An 18,245-nucleotide genomic window follows, 5' to 3' on the forward strand; every position below is an offset into this window, starting at 1 on the left:
AATGATGAGAATCATTGATCGGCTGCTTCTTGCACGCCCCCTACTGGGGATCGAGCCCACAACCCAGGCATGTGCCCTTGGCCGGAATCGAACCTGGGACCCTTCAGTCCGTGGCCTGACGCTCTATCCACTGAGCCAAGCCTGCTGGGGCTGAAAAGCACTTTTCTTACCAGACTCAGGCCCTGGCCCTGCCCGGGTGGGACCAGCCAGGCGGGCTGCACAGCGCTGTGTGCACAGGGTGCAACCAGATGGGTAGTGCTGTTGGATCCCCAACTCTGGTCTTTCTCCTCGTATTTACGAGATCGTCCATCAGCTCCGCTGTCCGGAGCCCCGCCCACTCGGTCCCTCTTCCCGAGCCTCTGGGGCTCGTCCGTGGGACCTGACCCTCGTGATCAGTGAGGGCCGTTTGTCAAACCCGTGCAGGTCCCCAACCACCAGCTTCCTTGCGACGCCGTGAACCGCAACCGTTTTACGTTCCAACGATAACGAGTCCTTTCCCCACGGCCGCAGATTGCCGTATCCCTTTCATCGAGGATGCGGAGATCCAGAACAGGACCTACAGACACGGAGACAGGCTGAACATCACCTGCCACGAGGGATTCAAGATCCGGTACCCCGACCTGTACAACCTGGCTTCCTTATGTCGTGACGACGGGACGTGGGACAACCTGCCCATCTGTCAAGGTAGGCGACGGAAGCTGTCGTTCCCGCCTCTTCTTCCCGCAGGCCGTGGTGTAGAGCGTGTGCTCGGCTCTCTAACCCAGCGGTTCTCAGCCTGTGGGTCGCGTCCCCTTTGGTGGTCGAACGACCCTTTCACAGGGGTCGCCTAAGACCATCCTGCCTATCAGGTATTTACATGCGATTCATAACAGTAGCAACATGACAGTCAGGAAGTAGCAACGAAAATAATGTTATGGTTGGGTCACAACATGAGGAACTGTATTTAAAGGGCCAGAAGGTTGAGAACCACTGCTCTAACACATGGGAAAGCAAAGACACCTAGGCCGCCCCACAGGGCCCCGCTGTCTCTTCCCCTTGATCAGCAAGCTCTCTCCCATCATTTCCTGGCGTTTTCTCCAGCTCCGTACACCAGGTTTTGTTTGTTTGTTTGTTATTGTGGTTTTTAAATATATTTTTATTGATTTCAAAGAAGAAGAGAGAAACATTAATGATGAGAGAGAATCATTGATCAGCTGCCTCTTGCATGCCCCCTACTGGGGATGGAGCCTGCAACCCAGGCATATGCCCTGACCTGGAATGGAACTGTGACCTCCTGGTTCAGAGGTCGACACTCAACCACTGGGCCACACCGGCTGGGCCGTACACCAGATTTAAAGTTTAAATGGGAACTAGGCAGTTGGTTAGCATGTTGGATGTCTCTCCTACTGGGAACTGCAAGTAGGGGAAGAGTTACGAGGCTCAGAACTGGGCTGTGGACCCGGTGATGAACTGCTGTGTGCTTAATGGAAGTAACAGAACATTTGTACTTATTTCAGTGGTGGTGAGAATATATTTCAAGCCAATCTTCCAGTGGCTACTTTCTCTTAATAATGCTATCCCTTTTTATAATGCATGAGGAACAGAAAAATAATCAAGTTCTAATTCTGTCCAGACTGCACGGTGAATATTTATCCTCTCCCCTGTGTGCGTGTGTGTGTGTGTGTGTGAGTGTGTGTGTGTGTGTGTGTTTAAATTAGCCTGGATTGACATACAGGGCCCTGTTTCTGCAACTCAGCCCTCGGGGTCACATTGATTCTGATTTTTGTTTTTCGACACGTGACTCGGACCGAAGGGCCGAGAAGTCCAATGCATAATTCAGAGTTCGAGGCCGAGGGAGAGCAGGCTTCCTCGCCCCAAAGTCACTAGCACGTTCCAGTCGAGACGGATGTTAACTTGGTGTTGGGAACCGTAGCCGGCAGGCCCTGACATTCCTTCGCACGCTCCGTAGTAGGAGATCGATCATTTTCTTATGAGTCGCGGCCTAAGAGTCACGGCCCCGGAAGAAACAAAGGCTTCGGATAGCGACAGAGGCAGTCCACCCTCTCGCTCCGTGGTGTTTAGCGTGTTATATGTCGCGTTTTCCAAGGAGACACGTGGTTCGTTTACACGTTCAGAGACAAATCCACAAAGCCAGCAGCTTGCTCCCAGGTGGGGCTATTTATTCAGGTGAACTTTTTTTTAAAAAATAATTTTATTGATTTTTTACAGAGAGGAAGGGAGAGGGATAGAGAATTAGAAACATCGGTGAGAGAGAAACATCCATCAGCTGCCTCCTGCACACCCCCTACTGGGGATGTGCCTGCAACCCAGGTACATGCCCCTGACCGGAATCTTACCTGGGACCCTTCAGTCCCCAGGCCGATGCTCTATCCAGTGAGCCAAACCAGCTAGGGCTTCAGATGAACTTTATTCACCACGAATTTGTTCCAGTCCCTCGGGCCCCTCGGAGTCATGGCGAGAAAGTGACCTCGGACTCTGGCCACTTCTTGCTTTGATATTTTCTATTTGTTCTTCTCTTTCTGTTCCCTTTTATGTCACTTAAAGACACTATGCTTCTTTTTTAAAAAATATATTTTTTGTTGATTTCAGAAAGGAAGAGAGAGAAAGGGAGAGAGAGATAGAAACATCAATGATGGGAGAGAATCATGGATGGGCTGCCTCCTGCACGCCCCCCAACTGGGGATCGAGCCCGCAACCTGGGCATGTGCCCTGACCAGGAATCGAACTGTGACCTCCTGGTTCATAGGTTGATGCTCAACCACTGAGCCATGCCAGGGGGGCTACAATACGCTTCTTTAGGTGCCCTTTTTGCCCACAAAAGGCTGTCTGTCCCCTGCTCTGCCTGTCCACTCTGTCCCTCCCCTCCAACGCCCCTTACTCAGACCTCAGCCAAAACATGGCTTGTGGAATTTTTGGACAACAAAAGAGCTGGCCGGCTGCTCTTGGGAGGCCTGGTTCCTCAAACATCAGTGTGACCCACAGCCCCCCTCCTTCCTCCTCAAAGCCCTCTGTCCCCACAGAGGCGGTGCCCCTGCTCCTGTGCCCGCCCTCCCGTCCACCCCCTGGCCTCGCTGATGCCCGGCTTCCGTAGGCTGCCCACCCGCCCAGGCACGGACTCGGGCTGCCTTAGACAGCCTGCCACCCCTTGAGCCCCCAGGTGGCGGGTATAACCGGCCCTGAGTGCCATTTGCTCTGTCACTTTTATCTGCACCTGTAGACCCAGGAGCTAACGCCCGAGGAGCCTTCTCTCTAGTCTCTAGACCTGCAAATGGAAACCCTCTTGAATCATTGAGTGGAAGCCCGTTTCTCCCTGTTACATTGAGACAGGCTGTTCCCAACCAAGAGGGCACATCTCCTCCGATCAACTGCACGAGTTAGAACCCCTTCCATCTCCTTCTGGGGCGAGGGGAGGGGCTGCTCCAAGGCCACTGTTTTCCGTGGGAACCTTGTGTTTCGGAGAGCGGTGTCCCCATGCCTCCTGCTCACGGTGAGTCAGGGGAGTTCTTACTTAGGGGAAGGCAGTTAACCGAGGGGGGAGCTTAGCGCTATAGTGCACATTGGTCTAGGTCAGGGGTGGGCAACCTTTTTGTGAGTGCGTGCCCAAACCAGCAAAATCTCTGACTCAGAATTCTTCTGCGTGCCAACCCTAATTTTTTGAGAACATGTTACGCCTACTTGATATCTCTTAAGGTGTACGTATGTGAAGAACCTTGAAGAAATAATAAAATTCATTCGAGCGACAAAAACACAGTATATGATGATAAAAAATACATTTATTTTTTAATGTATACATGTACACTGATGGTCCAACAGAAAACCTTATGACTCCGTTTGATTTTATCAGTGGGACTTTTGCTGCTGCATCACTGATGACAGAGATTTTACATCAGGTTTATATTTCGTGACCTTCAGAGATATGCACGAGCTACTCCTTTCATCCGTCAGGCTACTCCTATGATGAGACTTAACAAAATTCATCACTGAGAACAAAGATTCACAATTGTAAATGGAAGATTATAAGAGAGGGTTTTGCGTGCCAGCAAAAGTTACTGGCGTGCCCTGTTTGGCACGCGTGCCAGGGGTTGCCCACCCCTGGTCTAGGTCTTTTTTTGTAGAGGGGCCTTGAACAGCCACGGATTGGGGTATCCTCGGATCTGGGTATCCACAGGGGTCCTGGAACCAATCTTCCCCGTATTCCGAGGGCCGACTGAACTTCTTCAGGGATCAAGCTTATACATGGATTTTCAGCTGCATTCGGTCCAGCGCCCCCCACCCCAGGTTCAAGGTCCACTGTCCACTCCCCCAAAGGAGACATGGGTACCATCTCGGTGCCAGCTATGCCCAGAGGCTCCAATAGGTTTACTTGTTCGAGGATGAATTTGCTTATCTTATTCTCACTTACTGATTCCTTTTTTCCCCGATTCCCCACCTCCCCTCACACATTTCACTTTTGTGAACCTTGTCAGCTCAGAAAACAAAACAAACAAATAAATAAACAAAAAATAGTCCTGTAAGGCCCAGGGGACGGCCGGAAGGCTGGGCTGAGCCCACGCAGCTCAGATCTGGTCTGTCCTGAGCGCAGGCGGGTGGTGGGCGGGGGTCTGCTGGGTCACCGAGCTCTGCGGTACCATCACGGAGGAGAGCAGGGCCCCCCCAGAGGGAGTTCCTCCTGAAATTCTGCCCTGATACCCAGACCCCGTGTGCTGGGGCGAGGACCGGAGCCACTTGCCGAGCAGCAGGCTCTTGGATGCTCCGTGTAAAACATCTAACAGTCCCTCGGAGAAGGGCTCCGGCAGCTGCTGGGATCTGTCCCTGGTGATTGGAAGGAACGAGGTGTTTGCGTGACACAGTCTTTACTTCACGCACAATTAGTTCTCGCCGGGAAGCGAGGCCGCTCTGCGGGGTCGTTAAACCCTCCAGTGACGCCGCCGCTGAGGCCATAAGACGTCCCACAGTCACCGCGATGCCACGCGGAACGGAATCCGGGCCGGGGACGTCCCCGGGGCTGCATGGGCTTCGAGACAAAAAAGGCAGCGGGTGTCTTAGACAAGTAGGAGCATGGCCTCGGGGCTCAGTCCACGCGGGGAGCACGCAGGTTCCCGGGGTGCAGGCTCACCGCTGCGGGGTTCTCGGGGCTGGTCCCCGCCTCAGGGATGCGAATCCTCGTGCCCACGCAGACCCCCCGTCTGGGTCTTTCTCAGGTTTGCGAACCACCGCCCCACGGGGTGCCTGTCCTACTTCACACCAAGCTCAACGGGCTTTCCACAAGTTTCATCTCGTCACGCAGGCCTCGGTGCCGTGTTCTGCGAGGGCGGAACAGAGTCCGCGTCCCAACCTCCTCGACACCCCACCGCTGCCGTTGAAACAGCGGGGTGTCCTTTTCCTCTGTGGCACTCGGCGGTTGTCAGCCCTGACGGCACGGCACGTTAGGATTACTTGGGGAGCTTTCTTTTCTTTTTTAAAAAATATATTTTATTGATGTTTTACAGAGAGGAAGGGAGAGGGATAGAGAGTTGGAAACATCGATGAGAGAGAAGCATCGATCAGCTGCCTCCTGCACATCCCCTACTGGGGATGTGCCCGCAACCAAGGTACATGCCCTTGACCGGAATCGAACCTGGGACCTTTCAGTCCCCAGGCCAACGCTCTATCCACTGAGCCAAACCAGCCAGGGCTCCTTGGGGAGCTTCAAAGCGATCGAGCCCTGGCTGGTCTTGCTCAGCGGTTAGAGCGTCGGCCTGAGGACTGAAGGGTCCCAGGTTCGATTCCGGTCAAGGGCACATGCCGGGGTTGCAGGCTCGATCCCCAGTAGGGGGTGTGCAGGAGGCAGCCCATCAATGACTCTCATCTTTGATGTTTCTATCTCTCTTCCTCTCCCTTCCTCTCTGAAATCAATCAATATATATATTTTTTAAAAAGAGAGATGGGGGTGCCCAGGCTGAACACCGACCCTGGGTGTTTAGTAAGTTTCCCCCTCCTCACTGCTCCCCACTCCTCCCACTCTCTAGGTCAATGGTGGTGAACCTTTTGAGCTCGGCGTGTCAGCATTTTGAAAAACCCTAACTTAACTCTGGTGCCGTGTCACATATGGAAATCTTTTGATATTTGCAACCATAGTAAAACAAAGACATATTTTTTATATTTATTTTATGTATTTAAATGCCATTTAACAAAGAAAAATCAACCAAAAAAATGAGTTCGAGTGTCAGAGGTGTCATAGGTTCGCCATCACTGCTCTAGTGCCATTTGCAACTGTAAAATCAAATTTGCGCATCACAAATAGAATAGGCAGGAGGATGAGTCTGAACTTCATAAAAAAAAACATATTTTATTGATTTCAGAGAGGAAGGGAGAGGGAGAGAAAGATGGACACATCAATGAGGAGAAAGAATCATGATTCGGCTGCCTCCTGCACACCCTATACTGGGGATCGAGCCCGCACCCCGGGCATGTGCCCTTGACCGGAATCGAGCCGTGACCTCCTGGTTCCTAGGTCCACGCTCAACCACTGAGCCATGCCAACTGAGCAGGAATCTGAACTTTTAGGAACAAGGTGTTCATGGCTCAGAGGCCACGGTTAGGGTGGGGGAATCTGAGAGCGGGGTTTATCCCTTGGGTGGACAAAGACGACCGACTAAGACTTCCGCCTTTCCCTCTCCCTCTCCCCAGGCTGCCTGAGGCCACTGGCCTCTTCCAATGGCTACGTGAACATCTCCGAGTTCCAGACCTCCTTCCCGGTGGGCACGGTCATCGCCTACCGCTGCTTCCCGGGGTTCAAGCTCGAGGGGTCAGAATATCTCGAGTGCTTACACAACCTTATCTGGTCGTCCAGCCCACCTCGGTGCCTTGCTCTGGAAGGTAACACCTCTTGTGCTTCTGGAAGGTGAATGTGGGATGATTAGAGCGGGTGTCTCCATGGGAGGTGCAGAGTGGAGAACGATGGCCAATGGCCGGCCCTAACTGTTCATTAAAGACACCCTGTTGGCCTCCATCCTGAGCCGAGGCAGCCAGCCCGCTCGTCTGCCAGGAAGCCACACTTATAACCAGACATGACACCTGCTTCCCCCACCCCCGTCCTCATCCTTAAGCTTAAGCAGTGGTTCTCAACCTTCCTAATGCCGAGACCCTTTAATACAGTTCCTCGTGTCCTGGTGACCCCCAATTTCATGGTTACAAATTGAACATAATTAAAGCATAGTGATTCATCACAAAAACAATATGTAATTATATAGGTGTTTTCCGGTGGTCCTAGGCGACCCCTGTGAAAGGGTCGTTCGACCCCCAAAGGGGTCGGGACCCACAGGTTGAGAACCACTGGCTTAAGGGATAAGAGAGAGAAGTTCCCAGCATCATCCACCGTTCAACTGCAGAATATTGCAAAGCTAGACGAAACGTCTTCAAAAATTAGTTTTCCCTGCACCCAGTGGAAACAGATTGTCTGGGGGCGCCATTCATCTCACCCCTCGTCTTGTTAAGGTGCCAATGTTCCTTCCTGTCCCCAGGCATTTTTGTGGCTTTGCGGTAAGTACTTTCCACGGCCAGCCCACGCACGCAGAAGCCTGGACGGAGAGCTGTCTCCTCCTGTGCTTGTTCAATCGATGTGACTTTGGAGCGTGGTTCCGTGATAATCACTAATCAATGGTGTGAGGTCGGGGGGGAGGGGGATCAGGCAGGCCGGTGTCTGTGGGTGTAGAGCCCTAACTACTTCCGCCAGGCAAGCTGGCCGTGCTGGCTCAGCCCTCGCTTTCATTCGGGTTTTGAAATTATGATCGAAGAGAACAAACACCCATTTGTTTCTCGGCGTCTGTTGAATACTGTAGGCAGGCGGGGGTCTGCATGGGGGAGAGAAATGAGAGGAACTTTGCAGTCGAGAGGCCATACAAAGCCTTTCTGCAGCCTTTCTTGGGAAACAAAACAAGACAGGCGGTGGCAACAGGCGAGTTCTTACAGGCAGTGTTTCCCCGGTGTACACCTCTGTGCGCAGAAGAGGTCAGAGGAGGCGGGTGTCTTGGCGGGAGGCCTCTGGAGGAGGCTTGGAGTGGGGGTGGCTGAGCCATGGTGCCATCTTGGCCAGGAGGCGACGGGGGAGGGGAGAGGAGCCTGGTGCTCCAAGGAGACAGGATCGAGCCTGGGCCATTCATTTGGCCATTCCCCTGGGCTGGTAAGCGGAGCCCCCACTCGCCCCTCCTCTCACTCATCCCAAATCCCCTAGGACAGTGGTCGGCAAACTGGGGCTCGCGAGCCACATGCAGCTCTGTGGCCCCTTGAGTGTGGCTCTTCCACAAAATACCACGTGCGGGCGCACACGTACAGTGCGATTGAAACTTCGTGGCCCATGCGCAGAAGTCGGTATTTTGTGGAAGAGCCACACCCAAGGGGCCAAAGAGCCGCATGTGGCTCGCGAGCCGCAGTTTGCCGACCACGGTCTTAGGGTATTCAGCAAGGGTGAGCTATCCGGAGAGACCCCCCCCTTTCCTGTATCCCCCACGCTGGTGTCCCTCGTTTCTCTGCCTTCCTTGGCACGCCTTCTAACTTCTCCTGTTGGCACCGGTGGGAATTGCTGCACGGAGCTGCGGGTCATGGTGCTGCCGGGGGCTTGAGATACCGTAGCGCGTTCTGACCCTGACAGTGACGGGTGTGGACGGCTGTGCATGGAGGCCTTTCTCCTTGAGCTTTTCATCCCTGTCTCACTGCGAATCCAGCCGTCCGTCAGCTGTCAGGGCACCTGCCGCTGCAACTTCCCCGCCTCCAACTCCTTCTCTGACCCACTGTGAGCCGGGAGATGGGGTCGCCAGGGTGACGGCGGAGGCAATGGGGTGTATCGATTAAGAGTGTAGAGTGACAGCGCGCCGGCCGGGTTCAAGTCCTGGGGCGCCTCGTCAGTCATCTGAGATGGGAAAGCCGCTGAGCTTCCATCGGCCTCCGTTTCCTCAGCCATAAAAGGAAGAGGTGACTGTCCTTACCTCGTGGGACTGTGAGGACCCAATGGGGACAGATGCAGCGCATTTGGTGAAGTGTCTGGCACGTAGTAGGTGGTCAATCAAGTGATCCTGGCAGCAGCTGGATTCGATGTGAAATCAAATCAACAGAAGATGAAGACAAGAAAAACGAATGCCCCTTCTCTCCCTTACCCAGCATGGCGGGGGGGGGGGGGGGGGCCTCTATCCATGGGAAGGGGCAGGGAGGGCTCTGTCTGCTTGCCCCGGCCTCCACCCTTCTCTCCTCTCCTTAGCCTGAGGGAAGAGGTGTATACCAGGCCAGGTAACCCTTGGCCAGGTGGGCTTGGGCTCCTGCCCCCCACGTCCCCCCGTCCCCAGGCCCTGAGGCCCAGGAGTTCCCTCGGAAGCCAACGAGGCTGAGGTAGCTCTGTCCCAACTGCCCACCCCCGAGGGCCCTGTGCTACATACTGCGTTCCCACTGCGGGTTTATCTGAAGGAAGACTTGCCATTGTCAAGTACGAAGATCATTCATCCGGTTCTGCCTCCTTAGGAACTTGAGACCAGAGAAATGAAATGATTTGCCGGGTCGCAGACTCCCCCCACCCCCCATCTCCTCCGACTCCCCGCCTTCGAGTCCGCGAGCAGACAGCCCATTTAGAACCCGCATTTGGAATTCCGTGTACATGAGTCAACGTCTTAGGGGATTGTTTGCTGATCATATTCTCCAGAACGAAAGCGATCTTTCCTTCCCCTTTGCAGACACGTGTGTTCTCTGGGCCCCGGAAGGGAGAAATCTTAGGCGCTCACCCTGTCACGTCAGGGACATTAGCCAGGGAAGCCCTGTCTGTCTTGAAGGACATGAGGTGGTTCTGCAAACAGAACCTGCTCTGCCCTCTTGGCCCGTAGGTTGGTGCGTAGCACCCTCTGCTCTGTGTCCTGCCAACCTGTGTTTCCTGCAGATTCCTCGGTGTGACGCTGTTTGTATTATAACCGCCTTGCCCGTGACCCCAGCCGGTTTATTTTAATTTTATTTTATTAGCGGGAAATGCAAAGTTGCAGGCAAGTTCGTTAATGTATTGTTCACACGCAATGGTAAATTACTGCCATTCCTTCCCGTGTACGGCTCATACATCACGGCACGGATCATACATCACGGCACGGCGATTACAGGGAAATGACTGCCTGGGTGTCACCGGCATGTCGCAGGGACCACCGTGCCTCATTCTCTCTCTCTCTCTCTCTCTCTCTCTCTCTCTCTCTTTTACAAGAAGTAATTGCCACTGTGGCTTCTCCATCTTCTCGCTCACGCATCGCTCTTGTCCTCGAGGGTAGACTGTGCCTTGGCATCAAGCAGCGCCCTTATATTTTCTAGGTTGAATCTAGAGACGCTGATCTTCCTGTGCTGAGGAAGCCAGGAGGCCTTGCTCCTGTTTTTCAAGCGGAACCAAGTTTTCAGGCTTCCCTGCTGTTTCTTTCCCGGCTCCTTTTCCCTTGGATTTTATGAGCCCTGACCTGGCGGGTGGCCTTGAACTCCACCCCCCTCACCCCCCTCGTGTCCCCTGTCCACGGGCCTTTGCCCCTGGGCAGGTCCTCTCCGCACCTCGCCTTCCTTTAGCCTCACTGGGAACACGTGACCATCAGCCCTCCAGCTCTCTGGTGTCTTAGAAGTAGTATGTTTTTTGCCTCGGTCACATGCAGGGACTTACACTGACGTTGAAAGAAGAGAGGGGATTCTTCTTTCCACCGAAGGGAGCAAAGGCGGCAGAATTCTGGAATGACTTCTCCCACCAAATTAAGAAATGAGGACACCCCCTCCCCCACCACACACTCACCTTCAGAGAAGGGATCCCCCAGGCTCCAGCCGGCTGCCCCCAGCCCTCCATCCCTGGCTGTCACCGGGGAAACAGCCTGTTGGGGGGCCTCCATCGGCCCCAGGGCACAGTGGATCTGGGATCAGGTTGCCAGCCCTCATGTTCTTCATGGAACCGTCTCTTGGGGGCCAGGCTTAGGGATGGGTTGACTCAGGAGTCGGTGAATAAATCTAAAGATGGAAAACACCTCTGTTCCTTTCGGTAAGCATTTTGCCCACAAGTATCTTAGTCTTATTTACTAGGTTGTCTGGCACCTAACAGCCTGCATTAGGAGTAGAGTGGCTCCATGCTCTCTATTGAGCAGGCACACTCTTGGCCATGTAAAGCGAACCTCCCTTTGACAAGGTGCCTTATAAGACCGGGTGAGAGCAGCGGGCGCTCAGAAGGGACCGCCCCTGGGACGACGCGCCAGCTCCGTGGCGGACGGGCCGGCGCGTCTCTCGGGACTGCGGTCACCCGGTTCGGAGGGCTTCGCACGCGGTGAGCACCTGGTACTCACACCCTTATTCTCCCCCACTGCCCAAGTCTGCCCGCTCCCTCCCATGGTGAGCCACGGCGACTTCGTCTGCCACCCGCGGCCTTGCGATCGCTACAACCACGGGACCGTCGTGGAGTTCTACTGCGACCCCGGCTACAGCCTCACCAGTGACTACAAGTACATCACCTGCCAGTACGGGGAGTGGTTTCCTTCCTATCAAGTCTACTGCATCAAGTCAGGTGAGCCGCCCGGGCCCCAGGGCCGGGCCCACAGAAATGACACTGTGGGTTAGACGTGCTGGCGCTTAGGACATCAGCCGTGTGCAAACTTCAGTACCTGCTAGTTAATAACACGTTACCGGCAAACCACGGGCCTCAGGGTTCCAGGGTACAGAGTCCGGAGCACCAGAAACAGCCACCCACCGTCTCCTCCCTCCCATCCCCTCCCCCTCCACCCTGGGGTTTCCCAGGGGCGCCCCTGGCCACCTGCCCTGAGCAGTGGGGATGCTACACACTTTCCCCCTGGACACAACGTGTGAGGGAAGCTTCGGTTAACACGGGACCCGGAGGCCCACCGGGGTCATGGGAACCAGCCGGGGGAGCAGTGCAGGAAGGCCTACGGGTCGCTTCTGAGCAAGACGAGAGGAGGGAGGCCCTAGCCAGTTTTGCTCAGTGGTTAGAGCTTTGGTCCTCGGACTGAAGGGTCATGGGTTCGATTCCGGTCGAGGGCGTGTACCTCAGCTGCAGGCTCCATCCCTGGCCCTGGATGGGGCGTGGCAGGAGGCAACCAATGGATGTGTCTCTCGCACATCGATGTTTCCTTTTCTGTGTCTTCTCCCTCTCCCTTCCACTCTCTCTAAAAATCCCTGGGGAAATGTCCTCGGGTGAGGATTCACAAACAAACCAAAAGATGAGAGAAGGGAGGAGGAGCCAGCAGCCACACAGGGCAAGTGTAAGAGACGGGGTGGGGCTTGTGGCCAAGGGACAGGACTCTGGTTTGGGGGTTGGCCCTGGCCTCCCCTTACCTGAAGAGTGTGATGGCCATGCCTCTCCACGGCCCTTCCAGCTTCCGGTTCTTTCTCACCCCACCCCACAGTCCCTCCCAGACCCTCACAAAGGCCCTTAGCTCAGCGCCACTTCCCTGCTCCTGGACACGACTTCCCCAGGGGAGGGGCCCCTTCATTCTCTGCCCGAGAAGCAGGCTCTCACTGGTCTGCAATGGGCGCATGCAGGCCGCCCTCCAACCCGGCAGAGACCGCTGGGGACGGGTTAGTGCTGTGGGTCCCGAGGCCACGGGCCAGGTGCGTGGGAACCTTCACCACACCCGGTACAGTCCAGGAACCTCGTGTGCCCCTTTGTTCTCTCTCTCTCTCCCCCCTCTCCCCCCCCACAGAGCAAACGTGGCCCAACACCCACGAGACCCTCCTGACCACGTGGAAGATCGTGGCGTTCACGGCGACCAGCGTGCTGCTGGTGCTGCTGCTCGTCATCCTGGCCAGGATGTTCCAGACCAAGTTCAAGGCCCACTTCCCCCCGAGGTCAGTGCCGCCCCCTGGGGCAGCCGGGAGAGGAGGCTGGGGGGGGGGGGGGCAGTGCGTGCAGAGTGGAGGTTCTCAGGGAGGACACGGGGAGAGCGAAACGCTTTCCTGGGACGTTTTTGGGGGGGGGGGGGCCTGGAGGTCAGGGCACCAAGCAGGAGACAGACCTCATTTCCCCCTTCCCACCACCTTATCCCATCCCCCGCCTGGGAGCCGTGTCTCCCTTCCTCCCTGGATAGAGGGTCCGGAAGGGGCATTTGGGGTGTGAGAGGGGAGCACAGACTCCCCTCCCCGCACGTGGCCTGGAGTGGCGTCCCCTGCAGCTTGCGGTCCACGGGAGGGTAAGGAATGCACAGAGCTGATTAGGAGACAAAGTCCAAGGTGTGTGACCCAACAGAGGTCCAGAAACCGTGTGCGATGGGACGTCTCGGGACAGGGTTCTGGTTGGGGTCAGGGCAGGGCCCGTGGACTCTGCCTCCAGTAGGAGCTGAGCGAGCGCAGTGGGGCCTGTGGAGGGCGCTGTCGGGGCCCCCCCCACCCCCCCCACTCACCAATGAGCTCGGGTTGGTGTCTTCGTCCTCCCGCCGCCGCCAGCCCCACAGAGGACCCTGTCACACTCCTCCCAGAGCGGCCTCCCTGGCCAGCAGCACCGTTCGCGTCAAAGAAGTGCCTCCTGGCCCCGCTGCTCGCGGGCCGCGGCGTGGAAGCAGCTGCTTAGAAAGCGAAGGGGCGGGTTGTGCACATGAGAAGGAGGGCAGGGCATCAAGCGTCCCAGGACACTCGCCAGGGCTCACGGACACAGCGGCCTGTCCCCGAGGAACCATCTGTCCCCGTGTCAGCCTTCTCCTTCGGGGACCCTGTGCATCAGAGAAGGCCACTCATTTTTTTGTGTTAATCCTTATCTGAGGATATTTCTCCATTGATTTTTAGAGAGAGGGGAAGGGAGGAGCAGAGACAGAGAGAAACATCAATGTGAGAGAGACACATTCATTGGTTGCCTCCCCCACTTGCCCCGACCAGGGTCGGGGATGGAGCCTACAACCGAGATATGTGCCCTTGACCGGGATCGAACCTGGGACCCTTCAGTTCACTGGCCGACGCTGTATCCACTGAGCCACAACGGCTAGGCCAGCCCCTATTCTCTCACCTGTTCTGTTCCCAGCAGCCTCCCTGAGGGACACCACAGAGACACTCGGCGGGAACGGGCCACCTGGGCCCCTGCCAGGAGGTTATAGCCACAAGGCCAAGCACAGAGGTCCCAGAGGGAGGAAGGAAGCGTGAGGGGAGAGCGGAGGGGACAGGCAGGAGGGCACAAGACAGTGAGGAGAAGAAACCTCAGCCCGGCCAGCGTGGCTCAGTGGTTGAGCATCGACCTATGAACCAGGAGGTCAGGGTTCCATTCCCGGCAGGGCACATGCCTGGGTTGTGGGCTCCATCCCCAGGGTGGGGCGTGCAGGAGGCAGCCGATCAATGATTCTCTCTCAGCATTGATGTTTCTATCTCCCTCTCCCTTTCCCTTCCTCTCTGAAATCAATAAAATAAAGGGTGTCCCAAAATTCACGCAAGAAGTAATTTTGATAGAAAACACAGGTTTATAATTAAAAAGTGTAAATTTTTTATTGATTCATAAAGTATACAGTATAGGGTTATGTATGGAATCGCATATCGGGTAAATGGCCTCCATGGCTTTGCTGGCACATACACACTTTTTTGTTACTGCCTGAGCAGCCACATTTTCGAAGAATGGCCCAATGACGCCTCCAGCCCAAAATCCGCACCAAACAGTGACACGTTGTGGATGCATTTGTTTCTCAACAATCACTCATGGATTTTCTGAATCCCAAATGCGACAATTTTGTCGATGAACCAAGCCATCAAGATGAAAATGAGCCTCATCGAAATTCAGCCACATTTATGCAAAACGGTCATGGAAAATTTCAACAAAAGAATGTGTATGTGCTAGCAAAGCCGTGGAGGCCATTTACCCAATATGCTATTCCATACATAACCCTATACTGTATACTTTATGATTCAACAAAAAAATTACAATTTTTAATTATAAACCTGTGTTTTCTATCAAAATTACTTCTTGCGTGAATTTTGGGACACCCTTTATATTTATTTATTTATTTATATATATATATATATATACCACTGCTCCCATCGCGGCCCCCTGAGGACCCCAGCTCCAGCGGGGGGCACTGTGGCTTCCTCCCCCGGGGTGGCGTGTCGCTCTGACATGTTGGAACCGCTTTGCCGTGCACAGGGGGCCCCCCAGGAGTTCCAGCAGTGACCCCGACTTCGTGGTGGTGGACGGCGTGCCCGTGATGCTCCCGTCGTACGACGAGGCAGTGAGCGGCGGCTTGAGTGCCTTAGGCCCTGGGTACCTGGCCCCTGGGGGCCAGGGCTGCCCCTTGCCCGTGGATGACCAGAGCCCCCCGGCCTACCCCGGCTCCGGGGACACGGACACCGGCCCCGGGGAGTCAGAAGCCTGTGACAGTGTCTCGGGCTCCTCCGAGCTGCTCCCGAGTCTGTACCCATCCCCCACGTGCCCAGGGGGCACCCGCCCTGCTTCTGACAACCCCAGCACGGCGGCCAGCGCGGCGGGGGAGGTGGCATCCACCAGCCCCGGCATCGACATCGCAGACGGTAAGTGTTTGTCCCCGGGCCCGGCACGCACCGCCGCACCGGCTCCCAGCATCTTCGGGCCGGCACAGAGCCGTCCGGCCCTCCCTGCGTGCGGAGGCCACGGGCAAGGCCAATTAGGAGAGGAGGGGTCCTCATCTCAGAAGGGATGAGCCCCGTAATGGACAGTTCAGGAGGCACCAGGGGCACCCAGCCACTGTCCAGAGCGGAAAGGCTCGAGTGGCCGGTCTTTGGTTTTCAGAGCTTCCTATGACCCCGGGTGCTGGCCTCCTCGGTCCCTTAACTCGGCAGGACTTCTGAGAGCGGGGCCTGGGCGGCGGGAGGACCCACCTGTGCCAGGAGGGGAGACGCAGACGGGCGCCGTGGGGCAGGGCTGGGGACGTTCTGTGCCCACGAGGGGCATTTTCACGAGGCGTGGGGCAGGATGTGTGTGTCTGCCTGTCGCAGGACAGGTGGGCTGCGGCGGCTCACGGTAAAGCGGGAACATGCGTCAGACTACAGAGGGCTGTGTCCAAGGGGAGGGCCACCGCTTTGCAAAGGAGACAGCCATTCCAGCGACAGTAAGTGGCAGTCACGATGTGGAAACAGGGGTCCCCCAGGTCCCCCCAGGACCCTTCTCTGCAGCTCCTGCCGCCTCTCTGTGCCTGGAATGGTCGCCTCTTGGCATGAGCGTCAGGGCACATGGCTCACATCCAGTTTTCGTTTTCACGAGCTGGTCTGAGACTCCCCCGCACGGAGCTGTGACACGGAGGAGTCGGGCTAACTGATGGGTGGGAGTTGGCCTTTCCTTCTCCTCCCCGCTGTGGGGACTCGCAGGCAGTCTAATGCAGCCTGTCATCGCGGGTCGGCGTGGGGGGCGTGGGGTGCAGTCAGTAACAACCATCTCCTCTCGCAGAGATCCCGCTCATGGAAGAGGACCCGTAGCCTGGAAGGAGCTCCCAGGCCCAGTGCTCCGGCTGCCCCTTTGGGAACGGAACCCGGTCCCGTGGAGGGAGGCCACAGAAGGGCAGAGGGTGGGGTGGGGGCGTGTTCTACCCTGTCTACGCGGGGACAGTGACTCACGTCGTATGTCACAGACTCAGCAGGGGTGTCGGACACGGACCCACGACGGCGGCAGACCTTTTACCTGGGGCCTGCGGGTTTGCCGAGACCACGGGGGAACTGAGGGATGAGGGGAGGCCCCCCCGCCCCCCGCCGTGTGTGCTGGGGAACAGGACACAGTCCACGCACGGGCCACCGGATCCCGCGTCCCGCGTCCTGCCGACGTATGTCACGCGTGCCACCTGCGTCCCCCGAAAGCATGTCACATTGTGTAAATCCGCTTCCGCATCTGCTTCCAACCCTCCCTGGATTCCCCGAGAGGCTGGATGGGCCTCTGAGGGGAAGCCTGGGTCGGGCTGCGGGAAGAGCAGCAGCACGCCGCCCCCTGGAGGCGCCCGATGGGAAGGTTCCCCGACGGCTCCCGGACAATCTTCCTGGATCTGGGGGTTTCTACTCAACAAGACGAAAGCCGGATGTGGCAGACCTCTGCTTTCTGGAAGCTTCTTCAGAAAGGAGAGCCCGTGTCCTGCGTGCTGTCCTTGGGCGGAGTCACGTGGTTGTGTGTGTTCACGGCCCGGCACCTGGGTCCGTGGCGTGGGATCAGTCCTGTGACTCTACTAACGGTCAGAATGTGTCCTGATACATCCCCTGGCGGCGAGGCTCTGTTGCGGCATTTTAAAGAGATTCCACTGGACACTACCACGAGCCCTCAACTGTTCTGAGTGTGGCCCTCAGTCCCGAGCTCAGCCATACTTTATTTCCCCGAACAGAAATTGTTTGTCAACACATCCCTCCTCCCAATAAAGTATGAGGTTGGATTTATTTATTTTCCCCTTTTATTTTGTCCTGCAAAGTCCGAGGGCAGGCCTCCCAGCCCAAAGACGGCTCTGCCCTCCCCTCTGGCTGCCTCGCCCACCTGCCCACCCTACCCTCCAGCACCGAGGGCTCCCGGCTGGCGCCCACTGGCTGTGGTTCCTACAAAAATGACTGATACAAAAAGTTCCCTGAGCCGTGAGGTGTGTCTCTTCAAATACACGACGCTATGTGGAGTTGCTTCCTCTCCGCCTCCAGATTTTAGATGAATACCAACAAGACTCGGACCCCTAACACTGCTGTGCTGACGGAGCCGTGGAAGCGGGGAGCCTAATCAAATCCTGTTTTTTCTGGACACAGACTGATTAAAAAATTAAAAAGGAAATGTCTGCATGAAGCGTGATGTTCCTAGTGGAGTGGAGTTGGGTGGGCAGGGAGGGACCGTGACTGTGGCTGATAGAGATGAAGCGTCGGACTAGAACCCGAGGCCTGGCCCGGTGCCCTGGGGGGTGAGCGTGCTGGGCGGGTGGGTGGCGTGTGTAGCAATCATATCTCTGTCCGCTGATGGCCTCACCTGCCACGGGCACCACTTGGTCCGACAAGCCCCATAGAAGGGATGGTTCTCACAAGTGTTTGTGCTTAAATGCCACTTGGCCCACTCAGAGAGAGAGGATGTGGGGCCTGGGTGGGAGGGGGGCATCCAGGGCGCACGTTGGGCCTCCTCCTCCAGGCAGCCTTCCAGGCATCCCTGTCGGTCCAGGTCTCCGCTCTTCTCCATGCCTACAGCTGCCTGCCCTCCCAGGCTCCCTAAATGGGGGGCGTGTCTCAGAGGCCACAGGTAAGTGCCTCCTTTCCCCCCACATAGGGCAAGGGGAGTGGGGCGAAGCTTGGGAGGCTGGCTCTGGGCCTGGCCTCACCTC

At 56.3% G+C, this 18,245-nt stretch overlaps 1 protein-coding gene across 2 annotated transcripts in view; it reads left to right on the top strand.

The window, feature by feature from the left end:
* Window positions 1–17,334, top strand: part of SUSD4 (sushi domain containing 4) — a 61,950-nt gene extending 44,616 nt beyond the window's left edge. The window contains exons 4-9 of one of the 2 annotated variants that reach the window (XM_070401203.1): window positions 511–684; window positions 6,670–6,858; window positions 11,336–11,527; window positions 12,681–12,825; window positions 15,092–15,474; window positions 16,367–17,334. In XM_070401203.1, coding sequence (XP_070257304.1) covers window positions 511–684; window positions 6,670–6,858; window positions 11,336–11,527; window positions 12,681–12,825; window positions 15,092–15,474; window positions 16,367–16,395 — 1,112 coding nt within the window. In that variant the 3' untranslated portion in view covers window positions 16,396–17,334. Of the gene's footprint in view, window positions 1–510; window positions 685–6,669; window positions 6,859–11,328; window positions 11,528–12,680; window positions 12,826–15,091; window positions 15,475–16,366 lie in introns of both variants that reach the window. The other variant, XM_070401202.1, reaches the window with a different exon arrangement.
* Window positions 17,335–18,245: the final 911 nt, after the last annotated feature.

Source organism: Myotis yumanensis, unplaced genomic scaffold (genome assembly GCF_028538775.1).
Source record: "Myotis yumanensis isolate MYYU_CA2020_CCGP unplaced genomic scaffold, mMyoYum1.0.hap1 SCAF_22, whole genome shotgun sequence".
NCBI classification, from domain to species: Eukaryota; Metazoa; Chordata; class Mammalia; order Chiroptera; family Vespertilionidae; genus Myotis; species Myotis yumanensis.